Source organism: Neolamprologus multifasciatus, chromosome 3, assembly GCF_963576455.1.
Source record: "Neolamprologus multifasciatus chromosome 3, fNeoMul1.2, whole genome shotgun sequence".
Lineage (NCBI taxonomy): Eukaryota > Metazoa > Chordata > Actinopteri > Cichliformes > Cichlidae > Neolamprologus > Neolamprologus multifasciatus.
In genome coordinates, this window is record NC_140441.1 from 11000902 (window position 1) to 11018345 (window position 17444).

General features: G+C 37.9%; 1 protein-coding gene across 1 annotated transcript; it reads left to right on the forward strand.

The window, feature by feature from the left end:
- The first annotated feature begins 1743 nt into the window (after positions 1 to 1743).
- LOC146521572 (Fc receptor-like protein 4) lies at positions 1744 to 6867 on the forward strand. The gene is made up of 5 exons (XM_085155183.1): positions 1744 to 2829; positions 3400 to 3435; positions 5996 to 6259; positions 6339 to 6584; positions 6660 to 6867. Exons 1-5 carry the CDS (start codon positions 2763 to 2765, stop codon positions 6863 to 6865), a joined length of 819 nt encoding a protein of 272 aa, XP_085011309.1. The 5' UTR covers positions 1744 to 2762; the 3' UTR covers positions 6866 to 6867.
- The last annotated feature ends 10577 nt before the right edge of the window (positions 6868 to 17444 follow it).

Genomic DNA, 17444 nt, shown 5'->3' on the forward strand with positions numbered 1-17444 from the left:
CAAGATGGGTGGTGACCATGGTGGCCATTTAGAAGTCGGCCATCTTGGATACAACTTTTGTTTTTTCAATAGGAAGAGGGCCATGTGACACATCACACTTATTGGTAATGTCACAAGAAAACAATGGTGTGCTTGGTTTCAATGCCTTTCTACTTCAACTGCTTTGTAAGTCCACTTTTTTTATTTTTCGGTTAAGGTTAGAAAATATATTTTTTTGTTTATACTGGACCCAAATCCTAATAAATACACAATGAAATGATGCTGTAGCCGGATTTGTGGGCATATTTAGTGCCTCGGTAATGGTTCAAAGAAACAATCTACACCGTAAAAAAAAAATCCTAAAAAAACAGTAATATCCCAGCAGCTGGGGCGCCAAAATAATACCAGAAAAGAACAGAAAAGAACTTTCTCATGAAAATACGGTTATTTTCAGTAATGACAATACAGTTTGTTGCCATAATTTTACATGGGATTTTGCCTTTTCAAGTGCTTTTAAACATTAAATTAGGAACATTTTAATGTGATTAAACAATGAAATAACCTATTAAAAAGGTCAATGAATGCAGCAATATGAATACTAATACTTAAATGTACAGAAATATACAGTTAACAGTTGGTTTAAATAATAATAATGGATTGCATTCATATAGTGCTTCATGAGACCCTCAAAGCGCTTTATAATTCCCCTCTGGCCATCACCAGTAGGTGTCAGGTGAAGTGTCTTGCCCAAGGACACAGCGGACAATACTGTGACTATAAGTTAGAGAGTCTATACATAGAGAGTAATCTTTGCATGAAGCATATGAAGATTACAGTATAACATAAGAAGTTATCTATAAGCTGTTCAGTTACACAAAAACACCATTGTGTATAGGAACAGAAATAGTAAATGATACTCTACCGCAGAGAGAAAGCAAGACAACGGCGAAAATAGTTTTTTACTTGCTAGCAAGGGAAGGCTGGTCGGAACCAGGCTCTTGGAGCTGAACGCTCCTCACCTGTCTCCTAGCCAACTTCAAAGAAACACTTCCAGCCTTTTATTCAGTGAATACAAGCACCACCCATTGTAACACCCACAAAAGGTCACAAAAGGTTAAAACACTGTGTGTGTGTGTGTGTGTGTGCGCGCGCGCATGTGTGCACGTGAGTGCATACACACACACAACTTCATGCTGACAAAGGGTCATCTCCCCTCACCCTGTACAGTGCTTACCTTCCCTTAACGGTTAACCATATACAAACCCAGGTGAGGACATAAAGGGAAGGAAGTAAAACATCCTCACCAAATAAGGACACACAGAATCTTACTTGCAACGTCTGGAGTTAAAACTATAGCTAATTGCCTCCCACACCATTCAACATGATGGGGAGGGGAATTGAAATAGAAGAATGTCTTTGATGCAGTTTAAAATGGTTTGGGCATCTGATTGGGATATCTCCTGGGCAAGGTGTTCTGAGCCTGTCCTAGAGGAAGGAGACACTGAGGTGGACTCAGGACACGCCTAAGAGATTATGTGTCTTCGATGGCCTGGGAAATCGCTGATGTTCTCCCAGATGAGCAGGAGGATGAGCACCTTTATCTTAAATCATTTTTACTTCTATGAGATGTGCTTAATCGGTGGCTTACACTGCCACCTAACATGTTCAACCTATTCCTGCATGGATTTATGTCAGGTACTTTATGTCAGGTACTTTATGTCAGGTACTTCAGCTTCCTCCAGCAGGCTGACAATATGCAAGTTAAGTTAAATGGTGATTCTAAGCTGTGTTAGATCTGGTCAGTGCTATTTCAGGCTGTATTGTGTAATACCCTGAAGTAGGCTGGGATAACCTCCCCTGCCCAAGAACTTTGGATAGTGTGACAACCCACTGTTGCCCTTCTGTCGGCCTGTTTGTTTTTCTGTTTTGTGCCTCGTTTGCAGGCATTAGAGGAGTAGAGTAGTTCATTTCCAATTAATGACAATGGCAAGAACTGGGCCTAGCGTGCCAGTGCTCTATAAAGGCCATCTGAGCTCAGTCACTAATATGTTCTAATCCCAAAATTTAACATACCGACACCATGTGACAAATCATTGGTATGTTATGCATTGGGAGTTAAAAGGGTCTCCAGTCACTGTGTGGTGCTCTCCTCTGAGATACTCTGTGGTTTTTCGTTGTGTTTCGTTTGGGTTAGCACTAAACAATGTTGTGTACGCCATTATTCCACCAATGAACTTATCAACACCATTGTTTGTACTGACCACAAAATCCATGGTTTGTGTAAGGCTTCTGTTTTATTTCTTCATTTCAAATAAAAAGCTTTTTGAATGATACCATGGCGGCCTGGTTTGCGACAATAGACGGAAAAAGGATGCTTAATGTGGGTCAGCTGAGCAAAAAGGCTGAAACCAGTTTGAACCAGACAAGCTGTACCCTTTTTTTCTCACCACATTTTAGTGGTTAAAGCAGAGAGAAGCTCTCTGATTCAGGTTTAAAAAACACCACAATCTCATTTCCTCTTAGCTGAACTGACATCACAAACAGTGGAAAGAAGCACGCAGTTTAAATTTTTGGATGAATATTAAAACAAAGACTATCATGACAAGAGTAGTTTGGGTCTTTCTGGTTCATAAAACAAAGAAGCATTTCTCATTTCCTCACTTTATAGACTTATGAAAAAAGAAACATTTCTTTAAAGCTATAGGGGGACAAAGCCAAAGCACAGTGTCTCACAGAATCAGGAAGGAGGCGTGTCCAACGAGATGTGACTATGATGTTTGACAATGATCAAAATGTCAATAATACCATTAAGAGAAAGAATGGAAGAAATAACACTGCTGTGGCTGCTCTGTAAGTACAACATAATGAATTAATACTACACTAGCTGACATCTGCACTGCAGTTCAGTTGAGTTTGATTCCAATAACATTTAATTTCATTTAAGTTGTTCTGGTACTCCTATAGCATTTTTCAGCTCCCATGATATTCTTTAACAAAGTCTAAAAAGATTTAAAAAAAAATAATTTAAGAAACATCAGTCTTAAATATTATTAAGGTCCCCACAAACTCTAAACAAGCTACATTTTAGCTTCATTTTGTGTTTTTAATGTAAAATTTATTTTTTAAATTGATATTTTTTTTAAATGATGTTATTAAAACACTTCTGTCAGCTTAGATTGCTTTTAAACTACAGTGTTTCCAGTTTTGAGAGATGACTTTTAAAGCATGTTTGCTGTGAAATAGAAATAGGTTCATGGTGAGATGCCAAAGATCAAACTCTCCACTGCATTTGATCTGCGATACTGTGGAGTTAAAAGCTTTAAAAGTGGAGTTTAGTGACTTTAAACATGCTTTTAATGCTTTGTGCATGCCTTCCTGAGTCTAAAACCTGAAACTAACCTGACTATCATTTCTCTTTAGTTGTGACCTTATTACTGATCTGCACAACAAACCAAGGTCAGTAAACTGCTGTCAAAGTTGGAAACTCAGCAGCTCTAATAAAAGAAAAGTCTGTAAAGTGCTTTAGAACAGCTCATAGAGGCTTTTCATTGGTGGGATAGATCAGATTTTATCTTGCCTGCAGTTAACTCCATATGAAAATGCATTATTTTTTGGATGTTTGTCACATTTTTAATTTTTCAAAGTAATGGAATCCAGAAAAGAGAAGTTGTTGCACGTTACCGTTGTGCATGTTGTGGTGAAACTCAGAGACATCACATCCTTTCCCACTTTCATGTCATACTGAGACAGTACAAGTTTAACTGCTTAACATCCAGAGCCTTTTTTGCAAAAAACAAAACAAAACAAACAGTTTTTCTCAGTCACTTTGGTGCTTTTCTCACATCACTATTAGCATTTGCACAGCAGTGCATTTCTCAAAACATTTGGTGCAAACTGCAAAACCTAGTGGATAACCTGCAAAAGCAGGTCACTTGCTCAAAATCGATAATCCATTCCTCAAAAGCAAGTATTCATGTCAATGAAACTGTCAGTGTCATCAAAATGAGAAGTCTTGACACCATCTTGATGAACAAGATAGTCAAGTGGCTTTGTCATGTTTCCATTATGACAGTGTACAGTATTCTCTCAGTGTTTTCAATGCAAAAAAGGTCAGAACTCGGTGACACTACCTGAAAGTGCTCAAGACAGCACTATGCACTTTTTGTACAGCCGTGTACAGTAAAATTACAGTAATGTACACTAAACATGAGATATTATGAGATGTTGGATTACTGTCCAATACTATACATACCTGTTCTCCCTACAAACTTTTGACTGATTAAATTCACAGTGTTTTTCCAACATTTGGTTGGATCCTCCGACCACCCTCATCCATTGTGAGACAGTGATTGACAACATGGCCAGCAAGTGTTGCCCTAATTTCATTAGGGATCTGCCTATGTATTGTGGTGTCTTGCCCCTCTTCCCCTGTTTTGTCGTCCCCCCCCGCATCCTCACCCCTCTTCCACGATGCTGACCTTCAATTTCTGTGTTATAGAATTGTAGAAATGGTACACACTATGTCCTGCTCGGTTCATATATGCTTGCCAATTGAGGGTTCTTGGGATCGATCCATGAGTGACTGTGAACAAGTGGCTTGTCATTGGTTACAACTATTACTTCACACACCTCCTTATCAAGTTCACCTGAGAGAAAATGTTCAATTTAGAGGACATTTCCAGTAAAAAAAATAAAAATAGGTATAACATTTGCTGGACAGCATTTGAATTCACCAATTTTGTATGTAATGATTCAAGCAATGAAATGAAGACTATTAGTTTTATTGGGAACTACTATTCAGCATCCAAAAGTATAGTTCATTTTGACTGACATGACATAAGCAAATGATAATGTTGTCGACAGCAGAGAACTGTATGAAAGCAACTGATACATGTCCAAGAGCCTTTGCAATTTGTTCAGAGGAAGGAGAAATTGCTACTATGATGTGTACAAATGACTAAATGTTGTAGAGGTTGCACTAATGGTTTTGAGAATTTTCATTCTGATCTAACCTGGCATCTTGATTGTTGTTTTGTCACAGTGGAAGCAGTATGTGCTTGACAAGCACAACTATCCAAACTAGTTTGTTGATCAGGAAATGTAATGAGTTGGTCATCTGTAAAAATGCTCTTCAGATTGTCTGTTTTAAGTATTGTTCTGTGCATCATCACAAAGTATGTAAGTTCTCCAGTTTATGTTAACTGTTAATTTTAGTACATATAAAAATATACATAGTTACTGTATGTATCATGTATGTATCATACACAAACGCGTGTATGATACAATCCATGGTAGCATATAACACAGTAACGTGACAACATGTACTATTGGCGTATAATTTGAAATTTAGTCACTATTTTGTAATAATAGTGCCTGTTAGGAGCATCAAGAAAGTGGAAAGTGATGGTCTCAGTATAGAACCCTGTGGAACTCCATGATTAACTTTTTTTGTGTGTGTGAAAAATGCCTTTTTACATGGGCAAACTAATCTATCAGATTAATATAACTAATGCAGCCAAGGGCAGAAGTGGCCTTTTGAGGTTGGCTCCAAAAGTGAGGCAATCTCGATAGACTCCCATGTTAAAAGGGCCAGTTTCATAACAGTTTCATAATATAATATAATATAATATAATATAATATAATATAATATAATATAATATAATAGACTAATCTCAAGGTGTGAATGCAATTGTCTCAGACACTCTCTTGGCTGAAGTTTGCATAATTTTCTGCATCTTCCAGCAGCTAGAAAGTAAAGAAGGAGAAATGGACTTATCATTATATATTGATTTGATAGACAGAGAGACTGAGCTGGAAAGTCAGAAATTGGGCAGCAGGCGGGTTAGGGTCAATAGGGTCCAAGTCAATGATTGACAATTTAGGAACAGTGCTACCTGCACACTGCTAGGAGTCGCAAGCTGTCATACAGAGAAGCAGCCAATCACAGTGGTTAGTGATTTTAAAAGGTTTGCAATTGTTAAGAAATATGGAGGATGTATTCTCCTCTCCCTCACAGCTCGTCTGACAGTGAGACCCAACCGATCTCAGTTCTTTGAAGGTGACTTTGTATCTCTGAGCTGTGAGGAGGACGACAGCTCTACGAGATGTAATCTGACAAGAAACACAAGAAAACAACAGAGGACTCAGTGTGGAGTTCGGTGGGGAATAACAGCTGGTTCCTCCTGTAACATCAGTTATGTCTTTCCACTGGACAGTGGAGTTTACTGGTGTGAGTCCAGAGAGGGTCCCATCAGTAACATGGTTAACCTGACAGTCACTGGTAAGCTGAGTGTGTGGAGTTAGTGTTGATGAAGCTGTGTGTAAATGGATGAAATGCTGTAGTTTGTCTCTGTGTTGAGGTGGATCAGTGATCCTGCAGAGTCCTGTCCTCCCTGTGATGGAGGGAGATGACGTCACTCTGCTCTGTAAAACAAAGACCACTCCCTCCAACCTCCCAGCTGCTTTCTTCAAAGATGGTGTCTTCATCGGGAAAGACTCTACAGGTCACATGACCATCCAGCATGTTTCCAGGTCTGATGAAGGCCTCTACAAGTGTGACATCAGCGGTCATGGAGAGTCTCCATCCAGCTGGATCACTGTCACAGGTGAGGAGCTTCACTCTGATTTCACCTTTTATTTCATTTATGGATTCACCTGAACAGATGGGATTCTCTCTATAGGTCGACCTCCAATCAAAGCCTTAAAACCACCCATCTCTTCCTTGAGCACAGTTTCAGTCCAGCCCACATCTGGAGCTCCGCCCTCTGCCTCAACACACTCACAGCTCACGCTGACCCTGGTCCGGTGCCTAGTGGTGTTCTGTCCATACTTTATCTCCACTCTCCTCATGGTGTCTTTATATTTATCCAGAGCAAATAATCAATAATCGATGACCTAATAACCTAATGATTGGCAGCTGTTATTTGTTTAATTCTTTAAATAGAATAAATCAAACTTTCCTTTCTGACCTTGCTGGACTCCATGAAATGCCTCCTGTGACAGTGATGATCGCACCTACACAGGCTTAAAGGGACTGGACCAGGAGATTGATGATGTCACAAAGACAGAGGGAGTGTCATCCCTCATTTTTTACTCTATGTTGCTTTTGTTGAAATACTTCCAGAGCAGGTTCACACAAGTTTGACTGTAGATTTATTTATTCTCACTGGTCTGCTCATCTCTGATTAACACAGCAGAAGCATGAAAGTCACAAAGTACTGTATGACCCATTAACACACTCTTAGTATCAAACTTACCCTGAATAATGATGCAGATACTCTTTAAGATTTGATTTAATGTTTTAGTGCTGTGCTCTCTGATTGGTCTTCTGATCTGGAAAGACTCATGCATAGCTTTGTTTGATTTCAATTGGACTATTGTTACACACTGTATACCAGAGTTACTCATTCATCTTTTATTCATTTACATTGACTGAGAGAAGAGATCACATTAGTACAGTGTCAGCAGGCTTGCACTAGCTCCCTGTGAATGATAGAATTCAGCATTAAGACGCTGTTTGTGTTTAAAGCCTAAATGGTGTCAAACCTGCATACGTGGTAGAAATAGTGTGTCTGTATTTTCCCTCCAGATCATTAAGGCCTTCTTAATCACTTGTGATCATCCTGCAGTTTAAGCTCATTTCAAAAGTGGGTGTTGTTGCTATTGTTGCACAGTCTCTAGAATCACCCCCCAACTGACCTCAGATAACAGTTTCAGACTCAGCTGAAGACGAACCTTTTCTGTCTCTGTGTTTTTAGACCTCTAATTTCTGGAACTGGGATTGAAGGATTGGGTGCTTTTGGGTTATTTCATATACAGACTGAATATGTATATTCTTTTTTTTTATTTTCTAGACAGAATTATGAAAGCACTTTGGTTTTAAATGTGTTATAAATGAAATTTACTCACAAACTTACTATTAATTTGTTTCTGTGTGTACCGGCTAGTCAGGGTTGTGTGCTAACCACATCATGGTTGGGGAAATTAACATGTTCATAGACTAGATAAATATGTTCATATTTTATAAATGCTGTTTGTATATTTCTGTTTTCTTTAAAAAACAAAGCAGACAGCTGTAGGTAATAAGCTAAAACTCTAGATTACAATAGATTGAGACTGTTGTGTGTTTTGAAGAAGCTGTTTTTTGTTGTCCTTTGGTTCCCTCTAGTGACTCATGGAAGTATAAGCATTTCTCTTTTCCAGCAAAGTGTTTCACGAAATTTGTCCAGTTTGGTTCACAAAATAAAATCATGGCTTAAACATATAGTGGATCTCTTGTAATGGTGTTTACCGTAATACTGTGAATATCAGCATATAGTGTAAGGTAGAGGGGGAGCTACTTTGATCAGACATTTTCAATAGGCCCCTCCTACCTTTAGGGCCCCAAAGTGCAGTGACGTGTGACTGGTGCTGATCCAATAAGAAGTAAATACAGGACTAGTGATGTTACGTCTGACACTGAAGCCTGCGTCCTGTAAAGGTCCAGTAAAGTCGCATGTCCAAATAAAGCCTGTGTCTGTTTTTAGAATATCACGTGACCAAAGGCTCAGTTTCTCTGAAATTATGTCACTGCCTTGTTATGCGATTCGAGCTGTTTAAAATGCAGAAATTATTTTTTCACATTAACACATAGTGAGTCACAGACCCAGTGCCGTGACAGATTTTCTCATCCTTAAACTGAGTGTTAGTCAGTGTGAAACTGAAGTAGCAATCAGTTACTTCAGTTTCACACTGACTCAGGACACTCAGTGAGAAAAACTGAATATCATTCCAGATGATATCTATACTGCATCATAGAGGGACAGAATTCCCTGATTGTGTAAAGATAAATTAGAGATATTTCCAATTTTTTTTTTTAACCACAAAAAAAAAATTGGATTTAATTTGTTGTTTTTGAAATTAAAGTTTTAAAGGTTTATGTCAGTTTTTTTCAGTTTCAGTCATAGGTGACTTGCAATGACGGAGTCTTCGCGTTTTCACAATTCCCACATAATTTGTTTCTCTACACTAACAAATAAAGGAACATTTTTCCCCATATGAATTAGAAAAAAAAAGACTTTTAGCAAGTGTTTCGGAGACAAACTTAATGCCTTCTTGTATCTTCTGTGGTGATTTGAGTTGTTACTAAAGCTGCTCTGCTTCCACAAAAGGGAATTGAATAGATTCAATTTAACAATCAATCTGCAGATAAGCAAGTGTGAACTCAGAGTAACCAGAACAACCTGCTGGAAAAGCAAAGAATCCTGATTAAGTACGAAACTGCTGGCAAAAGACTCCATTTCAAGCAGGCGGTCACATCCAGTTATTGGTTCAGAATTTCACAAAAACATATGATGGTCAAAGCTGTCATACGGATAAGTACTTTGAGAGGTCGAAAGGTAGAATCAATGATATTTTAATTATTCTATTAATTATTATTATCAATGATATTTTAGTTATTCTCTTGAACGGCAGGAGTTGAGAGGTGGTTGCTGCCCCTCTATCAATCATGAGGAAAGATGTGGGCCCTTACATCATAGGAATCTCCACTTTTGAGGTCTGAACACTCCTCGCTTCAGCGCACACATTATCTAACTATTTAGGAGTTTTGTCTTTGGGATAAATCAGTTTTTGTCCAAGGGTGCAGCTGCCACACTAGGTGGACAAAAAAGGGGAAACACACACACACACAAAAACCACACTCCAACCACATTTAACGTTACACATTAACCCTTTTCAGAGTTACTGTTCAACGTGCTGTTCTAGGATAGCAGAGAGTCAATGACAGAGGCTGATTGGCAGCGTACACCCTGGACTCACAAGGCTAAAAAAAAAAACAATTTCTAAAACATTTCTAACAACAGCACAAGGAGTTTGCAGTTACAACTGGTCCAATTTAGATCCACAAATTCTCTCTAAAGTAAATCACTCAAAGGATCCAGGTTTTCAGCAGAGAGCAGAACAGAAGTTAAGATCACAGAGCCAAAGCAAACAAATGTGCAAATTTCAGCAGTAATAATTCAATAATTGTTAAAAAAAAAAGTCTCACCTCAGGTACATCGAGCTGAAGAATAGGAAGCAGCAAGAGCCAGACTTTGCTGTTATAAAAATAAAACTGAAGAAAATTAGAATGAAATAGCCGATGCAGGAGCACCATGACTTTTCTTTTTTTTTTTTTAACAAACCACCAGAGTATTGATTCTCTTCACCATTAATAAGTTGTCTTTTTGAAACACTGTAGCATTTTTATTTATTTAGTTTGTGTTCTTTATGGCAGCACTCATAGAGATTTGTGGAAAATGATTCATCGTCTGTGAAAAGCCTCTTAGTCCCATTAGTCTAGTGCTGCCAACACCACCCCTTTCATGTGAAAGTATAAGGAAACAAAGAGAATATAACAGGACTAGCATGGGAGGCAGTCACTGAGGCAGACTGAGACTAAAGACTAAACAATCATAGACAAGGACAAAAAAATAAAACAAAGTGACAAAGTAAAACTGAAAGTTAAATAATTTGCTAAACACAAAGGCAGGAAGCTCACGGTGAACAGGATACAGGGGAACTCTGGGTGATTCGTGAAGCACAACACAATGAATGAAACCAAATAGCCCTGCCTGCTACATCCAGATAAAGAGAATCCATTTTTTGCGATTTTCTTACCTGAATGATTGAGCATCCATCAATATAAATCGCCCAATGCATGTCGCCTGATGCGCCGATCGGCGCGGGAGGATCTAAGTCTAAGTAAGTCAAGATAAATCAAAGAGCCAACTGAAAAAACTGAAGGCAAAGGAACCTTAAAGACTGAAGTGAGACCATACAGTCAGAATGAAACCTAGAAAATGCCCAATAAATAAAAGAGGATACTCCTCTTTACTAATACTAATACTACTAATACTCCCCAAGTGGAGGAGTTTAAGTATCTCAGGGATGCCTCCAGGGCGCGGTGTTCTGGGCATGTCCCCGGGCCCCGGCAGATCCAGGACACTGGAGAGATTATATCTCTCGTCTGGCCTGGGAATGACTTGGTGTCCCCCCGGACAAGCTGGAGGAGGTGGGCAGGGAGTGGGAGGTCTAAATTTTCTGCTTAGGTTGCAGCCCCCCTGACCGGCCCTGGATAAGCAGAAGAAGGTCGATAGATGGATAATGGATAACCAAAACAAAGACCCAAAAAAACATACAATCCTCAAAACACAACTCTCCCCATTATTATAAAGAAAAGAAAAGAAAAGAAAAGAAAAGAAAAGAAAAGAAAAGAAAAAGCTTAGACAGAAACCTAAAGTCAGATGCTTTCAAGAAATCCAGGGACCATCCCACTGGTATATCCCATGATATTGTTGCTCAAAACTCATTATAGAAACAACGCTTAACAAAACTTGGAGGGAGAAGCTGATCTGGTAGCAGCTTTGAACAGAGCTTAAATGAGAATTTCTACCCTGAAAATTGTATATGTACATGGTATTACTAGGAAAACAAACTGCATATGACATGTTCTGGGAATTTATTGCCTTGTTATTGAGTAAAACATCAACTTTTTCTGAAGGGTCAGGTGGGAATTTTTTTTTCAGACATGATGAAATAAATCAATTTCCTGTTGCTGTAAGACCTGAGGTGTCGTTCTCAGCTGATATTTTGACATGTTTTTGAAGGATTTCAAAATGTATACTCTTTCGCAAAAGTGGTTTCCTCTTTATTTTCTCAGATTACGGACAAAAAACTGTTTCACTCACACAGTTAATCACAGGATTAAAAACAACAAATGAAAAAAAGAAAACAACACACAAAAAAGTGACACAATGCCAACAATAGTTTTCAAGACAATTTTCCTGATCAGACTTTGTTTGATGCTTGAAAAGATTCAGTCATCCTAAAGTTTCAGCGAGCTCACTCAGTAGAAGAAAGACAGTACTGGTATATAATGTGTTCATTTTTTTAGTTGAATTTATTGAAAAATAATAAATACAGACAAATAAAACAATAGAAGCTTTAGGTACGAATAGAAAAAGATGTGTTAAAAGAAAACAAAGATTTGACAAAGATTTTATGCTGGGTGCCTTTCCTTTGGTAAATGGACTGGTTCTTAGATAGTGCTTTTCTACTCTTCTGAGTACTCAAAGCGCTTTATACAACTTGTGTATTCACCCATTCGCATAAGCACATGTTTCTAAGTGCTTTCTAACTAACATTTACACACATTCATACTCCGATGGATGCATTGGAGAGCAATTTGGTGTTAGTATCTTGCCCAAGGATGGCATGCAGACTAGACCAACCTTCCGATCAGTATATGACCTGCTCTACTGCCTATATATAGTGAGCAAGTGTTGCAATTTCCGGGCTGGGGAAGAGACACACCTGTAACTATAAGGTTGATGAAGTGACTGATCTCAGTGTGAACTCTTTTATTTCTCACAGGGTTCCTCGCTGCTACGTGACACTCATACATCCCAGTGTCATTAAACGTGACGTTGTTTAGGATCACAGAAACATCTCCATCCTTCATCTCCGGGTCCCTCAGCTTCACTCGGCCATGAAAAGATGGATGTTGGTAGTTTTCATAGAAGCGTTTGTTCCTGTAGAAGTAGACGTAGCCGTCTGTGTTCAGGTCAGGTCTGCTCCACTTCAGCACTGAGATTCTTTCATCTGTGGAAATCTGACTAGAATGATATATTCATTCTAATTATGTCAATCCTATTCACTCCAAATCAAACCTTAGCATCTTCAGTTCAGCCTCCTGCCTTTTTGTGGAACCAGCTCTAAGCCGTTCATCAAAGCAGGTCTCACAACCATCTTGTAGAACTATCATCTCACTCCTGCTGCTACCGTTCTTTCACAACTCACCCCTGAAATCCTGCCTGCACTCTCTTCTTCGTTTCTCTTGTTCACCATCCATTACTTTGTTCCAGTCTTTAAACTTTTGGGTACTTTTTACCTCTGTTTCATGCAGCTTCCCTGTTACACCAGTCTCCCTCTCATTCATATACACATATTAAATAAAAGTTTTTCTCGTCAGCCTTTAGTTGTAAAGAATAAAAATATTAACAAATTTTGTTTCACTCACCTGTTGATTCAGCAACTAGGAAGAAACACAGGAGGACCCTGAGAAAAGCCATGTGTGACAACAGATTACACTGAAGTGCCTGCAGACTAAACAAAAAGGTTTTTTTTCAGTCAACTGAAACCTTTTATGTTGAGAGGAAGGGGGTGGTTTAAAGGAAATGAGTATTATTCTGATAGGCAAAAGAAAGGGAAAGTTAGCTATAGCATGCCTTTTACACAGTTTCTTACAAGCTTCCCCTTTACTATTAAGCATTTATTTGCCAGAACAAAGTAAAAAAAACAAACAAAAACCTGGTTCACAAAGTTTCAGTGCAAACTGCGAGTCAATAAAGAATACATATAAAAAAAAGATAAAACCATTTATTCTGTGGTGTCACCAAATTACCTTTACACAGTGAAATAAATCTGTCTCTGATTCACATGGCAGTGTGGTCCATCTTCTTAGTTTCACACTGTGAAACCTTGACAATTTTAGTTTGCGAATGACCTGATGAAAATTTACATCTTTACAGCACTAAAAGCTAAAATGTCTTAGCATTGACTTTTAGATAAACATAATTATTTCAGATGAAACAAATTCAAGGAAAACCAGCAGAGAACAAATGTTAACTCCTGGGCATTTCTCCCAATTCTCACCTCTAACAATGTCGTTGGGCTGGGACACAACCTTCACTGATGACTCACTCTATTAATCCCAGAACATCTTCGTGTGGTGGAGCAGCGGTAGAAATGTCTCCCTACCAGCGAGTAGGAATAATGCCGTTACAAGATGTTACCTGCAACACCAAATGTTTTTTAACTGAAATATCAGCACCTGACTTCCACTGGGCCGGTGTGAGCTCTCCAGCCTGCCTGTGTACATGTGGCTGACAGTTCTGCATACCTTTCCCTCTTTCTCTCATGAGAAGCCTCTGTCTGCTTTTCTTATGGGATAGTCAGCTCCACCATAACTATTCTGTCAGTGACTGGCCATGTTTGGGTTCAAGGATAACATTGTGATCCCCACAAGGAATTTCAGCTGGCAATCAAGTTTGACTGCCAGCTGTCAAACTCCTCCAAGTGACAGGAGAGACCATTGCATCTTGGAAAGTGACTATGCCCTTTCTAGAAAAAGCCACGAAAGCCGTGTGATTTTTTACATCATGCAAGTTGTTTGGGAACTTTATGTAAAATTATTCCTAAGAGATCATCTTACCTGACCACTTGTTTAAGATGTTTTAACATACCAATCATTTTTTTTCCAGTTTACATCTTTCTGAATTTAAGAGTGTTAAACTCTGAGTCTATTAGAACATTATTTTGACACAGAAGGAATCCCAAGTAGAAAATGATCCTGGTGTCCAAGTGAATGGGACAAATTTTCATCTCTATGAAAGAATTAGCTTTGTGCAACTGCCTGTCCCACAGGGTGATGTGGGCCTTTAACATGCTCCCTTGTTTGTAGAGTGAAAATGTGGAAGCTTCGTGTTAATATTTCTACACTTATGAAGCTATCTGGGAAACAAAAATAAGGAGAAATAAAAAGCTGAATATTTCAGACATATATTTCAAATCTCTGTATATGAAGGTAAATTTTTTTCCATGGCTCCATTAAATATACTGGTTACTGACCCCCCCCCCCCCCCCCCCCAAAAAAAAAACAAAAAAAAACATAAAAAACAAAAACAAGAAAACAACAACAACCTTCAATTCATCAGTTACACTGTTTGATATAAGAAGTGTTTTTTCAAACAATATTTATTTCTATTATTCTTTGCGTTTATTGCCTTCACTTTTGTTTTGATAGGATCACAAAGGGGCTGTCATCTCGTGCCTTCAAACTGACGGTGGTCTAAGTAGAAATGAGTAAAGAGGGCTCACATTTGTTTAGTGTGTGGGTGTAAGCTTCAAAGACCACCCATGCATGCATGCAACACCTCACTAGCGTTTAGTGCCAGACATTTAAAGAAAGGAAACAAAGGGGGAAGGGGGCTCACTTCACTTGCTGCATTTATTTTTTTGTGTGTATCAGCTTGTCACCTCCATAGTTTCACTATTTCTTCTACATTAAACTCTGTAGGGGAGGATGCTGCATTGAGAGACTTCACTACAATCCAATGTCAGTGATGAAAATGAACGAATGGGCTGCTTTACAGGCGATTTGCAGCGGCCCTTCAATTGACCCATCGGCCCAAAAATAGGTCGTCCCACCGGGAAGATGTCCATTATGCCAGATTACCAATACAGCTCTCCGCTGTAAGCTTTAATGTTTAAATTGATCCTGTTTAAATATTCAGAGTTTCAATTTACAGCTGTCACCTTAGAAATAAACGGAGCACTGAGAGTGTACTCAGGTTAACTTGATTAATTTTTACCGTTATATTTTTTGTTTTTTAATCACCATTTGATGATCGCTTGCAGAATATCTCTTTATATGCACACACAGCCTAAAGCAGTGAACCTGGTTTAACAGAAAGCTCATTACCACCTTACTTATTCATGTGATAAGTAAGGTAAGTGTTAGGTAAGCTGACACAAAAAAAGCCTGCCTGTGTTTAGCATCCTTCATAGTATAGCCCTGTAGTCAGTAAAAACGTGCACATATTTAACCTGTTTGAAGCTTTAGTTATATTAAATGATGTTGTAACTCCATAATATTTTTTTTGGGGGGGGTTAATAATTTCACAAAAAGCTCTTCAATGAAAGAGACTGGGTTTGAACCACCTGCTGGCCGTAGGTACAGATAAATGAGAATGGGTGCCGTACAAATTTTAGGGTATTACATAAATAAATGGGTAAATGGTAACTACCTTAAACCCATCTGGACTGTATGGTTCACTAAATCAGTGATGTTAGTTTAAAACGAAGTGCTGTTCTTTTTTAAACATGAACACAACCTTTTCCACCTCTTTAACAAATATTTTATTCTTGTAAACATATTTTATTTAAGTTGCTTATTTATATTTTTGTACAAAAAAGCCAAAACAAATCTGAAAATCTAAAAGGCAAGGTAATATTCACCTTTACTCGTTGAATGGAGGAACATTTTTCCTCACTTATTGTCAACATTTGGTTGGACACTCAGCAAATGTGTGTCAGTATCGTCTCTGCAGTATAATAAATATTCTTATTTCAAATATTTAGATTCCACAACAGGCACTCTTTTACACCATTTAATGATGTATTTATTATGCGGTATGCAGATAATAGCAGAAAATAAAACCATCTGGTGCTCAGTATACTTGTTTTTCAAAGCAGCAGTTGACAAAAGGGCAAAAACTTCACAGTTCAGTAATGCTAAGTTACACTTGATTTTACAGTGTAGAGAAACATTGTACTTTGTACATTGTACTCATGATAATTTGCATAATAATGGTTCATGGCAAACTGAACAATCAAACTCCAAATAAACACACTGATGACATACAACACAAATACAAGGAGTTATCAGAAACTCAACATCCCTATAATCAAAATGATCTGAATAATCATAGTTTCAGTTTCTTCTTAAGGATTTTTGTTCTGAGTATGTGAAGTGTGTATCAAGAAGCGATGTCGAGCTCATTTTAATTAAATATCCACAAATGGAGAGCAAAAATCAAAAGGAATAAATTTAATTAATCTAATAATAATGATAATATCAATAACACCACCACCGCTATGCCATTTTTATTATTATTAATAATAATTAATTATTATTTATTATTATTATTGCCATTTTGATAATAAATTAATAATAAGCCTGTCAAGCCTCTCCTAAAAAAACTGTGTAAAACTGTATTTTATTCAAATATGTAAAAATCACAGTTAAAAAAAAAAAAATCAGCTTACAAATAATAATAAAAAAAAAAACACCAAATATTTTAAAGTCATTGGCTTCTTTACATATGCATTGATATTGTACGTGTGCAGATCAGACTGTGTGGTATAAATAAGCGCGAGAGGTAAAATTTTATCATATGTTCAGCATTCATGTGTATACACATGAATGTAAAGTATTGATGCGTATTCAGAAGTAATTCAGGTCAGTAAGATCTGTTTAGTCTCAGCTCACAACACCTAATAATAAAAACACTAAACTAAGGGAAAGGGCTCCAAAGATCAGATCAGCCTCTTCGAGCAGCACTTGGTTGAATTGGGGAGAAACCTCCATCACACCCAAGCTAAAAAAGACATACTTCTACTTTTGATTAGAAAAAGTAAACTGTGAATGGATGTTAATTCACTGAGCAGTTTCTAGTTTTTGGTAGGTTTTAGTGAAAAGGGGCTACTTGTAGCTGAGTTGAGGCCATGGAGGCCTCAGTAACCTACTGATGTATTCACCATACCACCACCTTTGCAGAGGTGTAGAACTCTTACCGGCCTCAGTAGACGTTTATTTATTTTTTCCTACAGTTTTGAGGTAAATATTGCTAAAACATCAGCAAACATCTTTTCAGTTTTTTTCC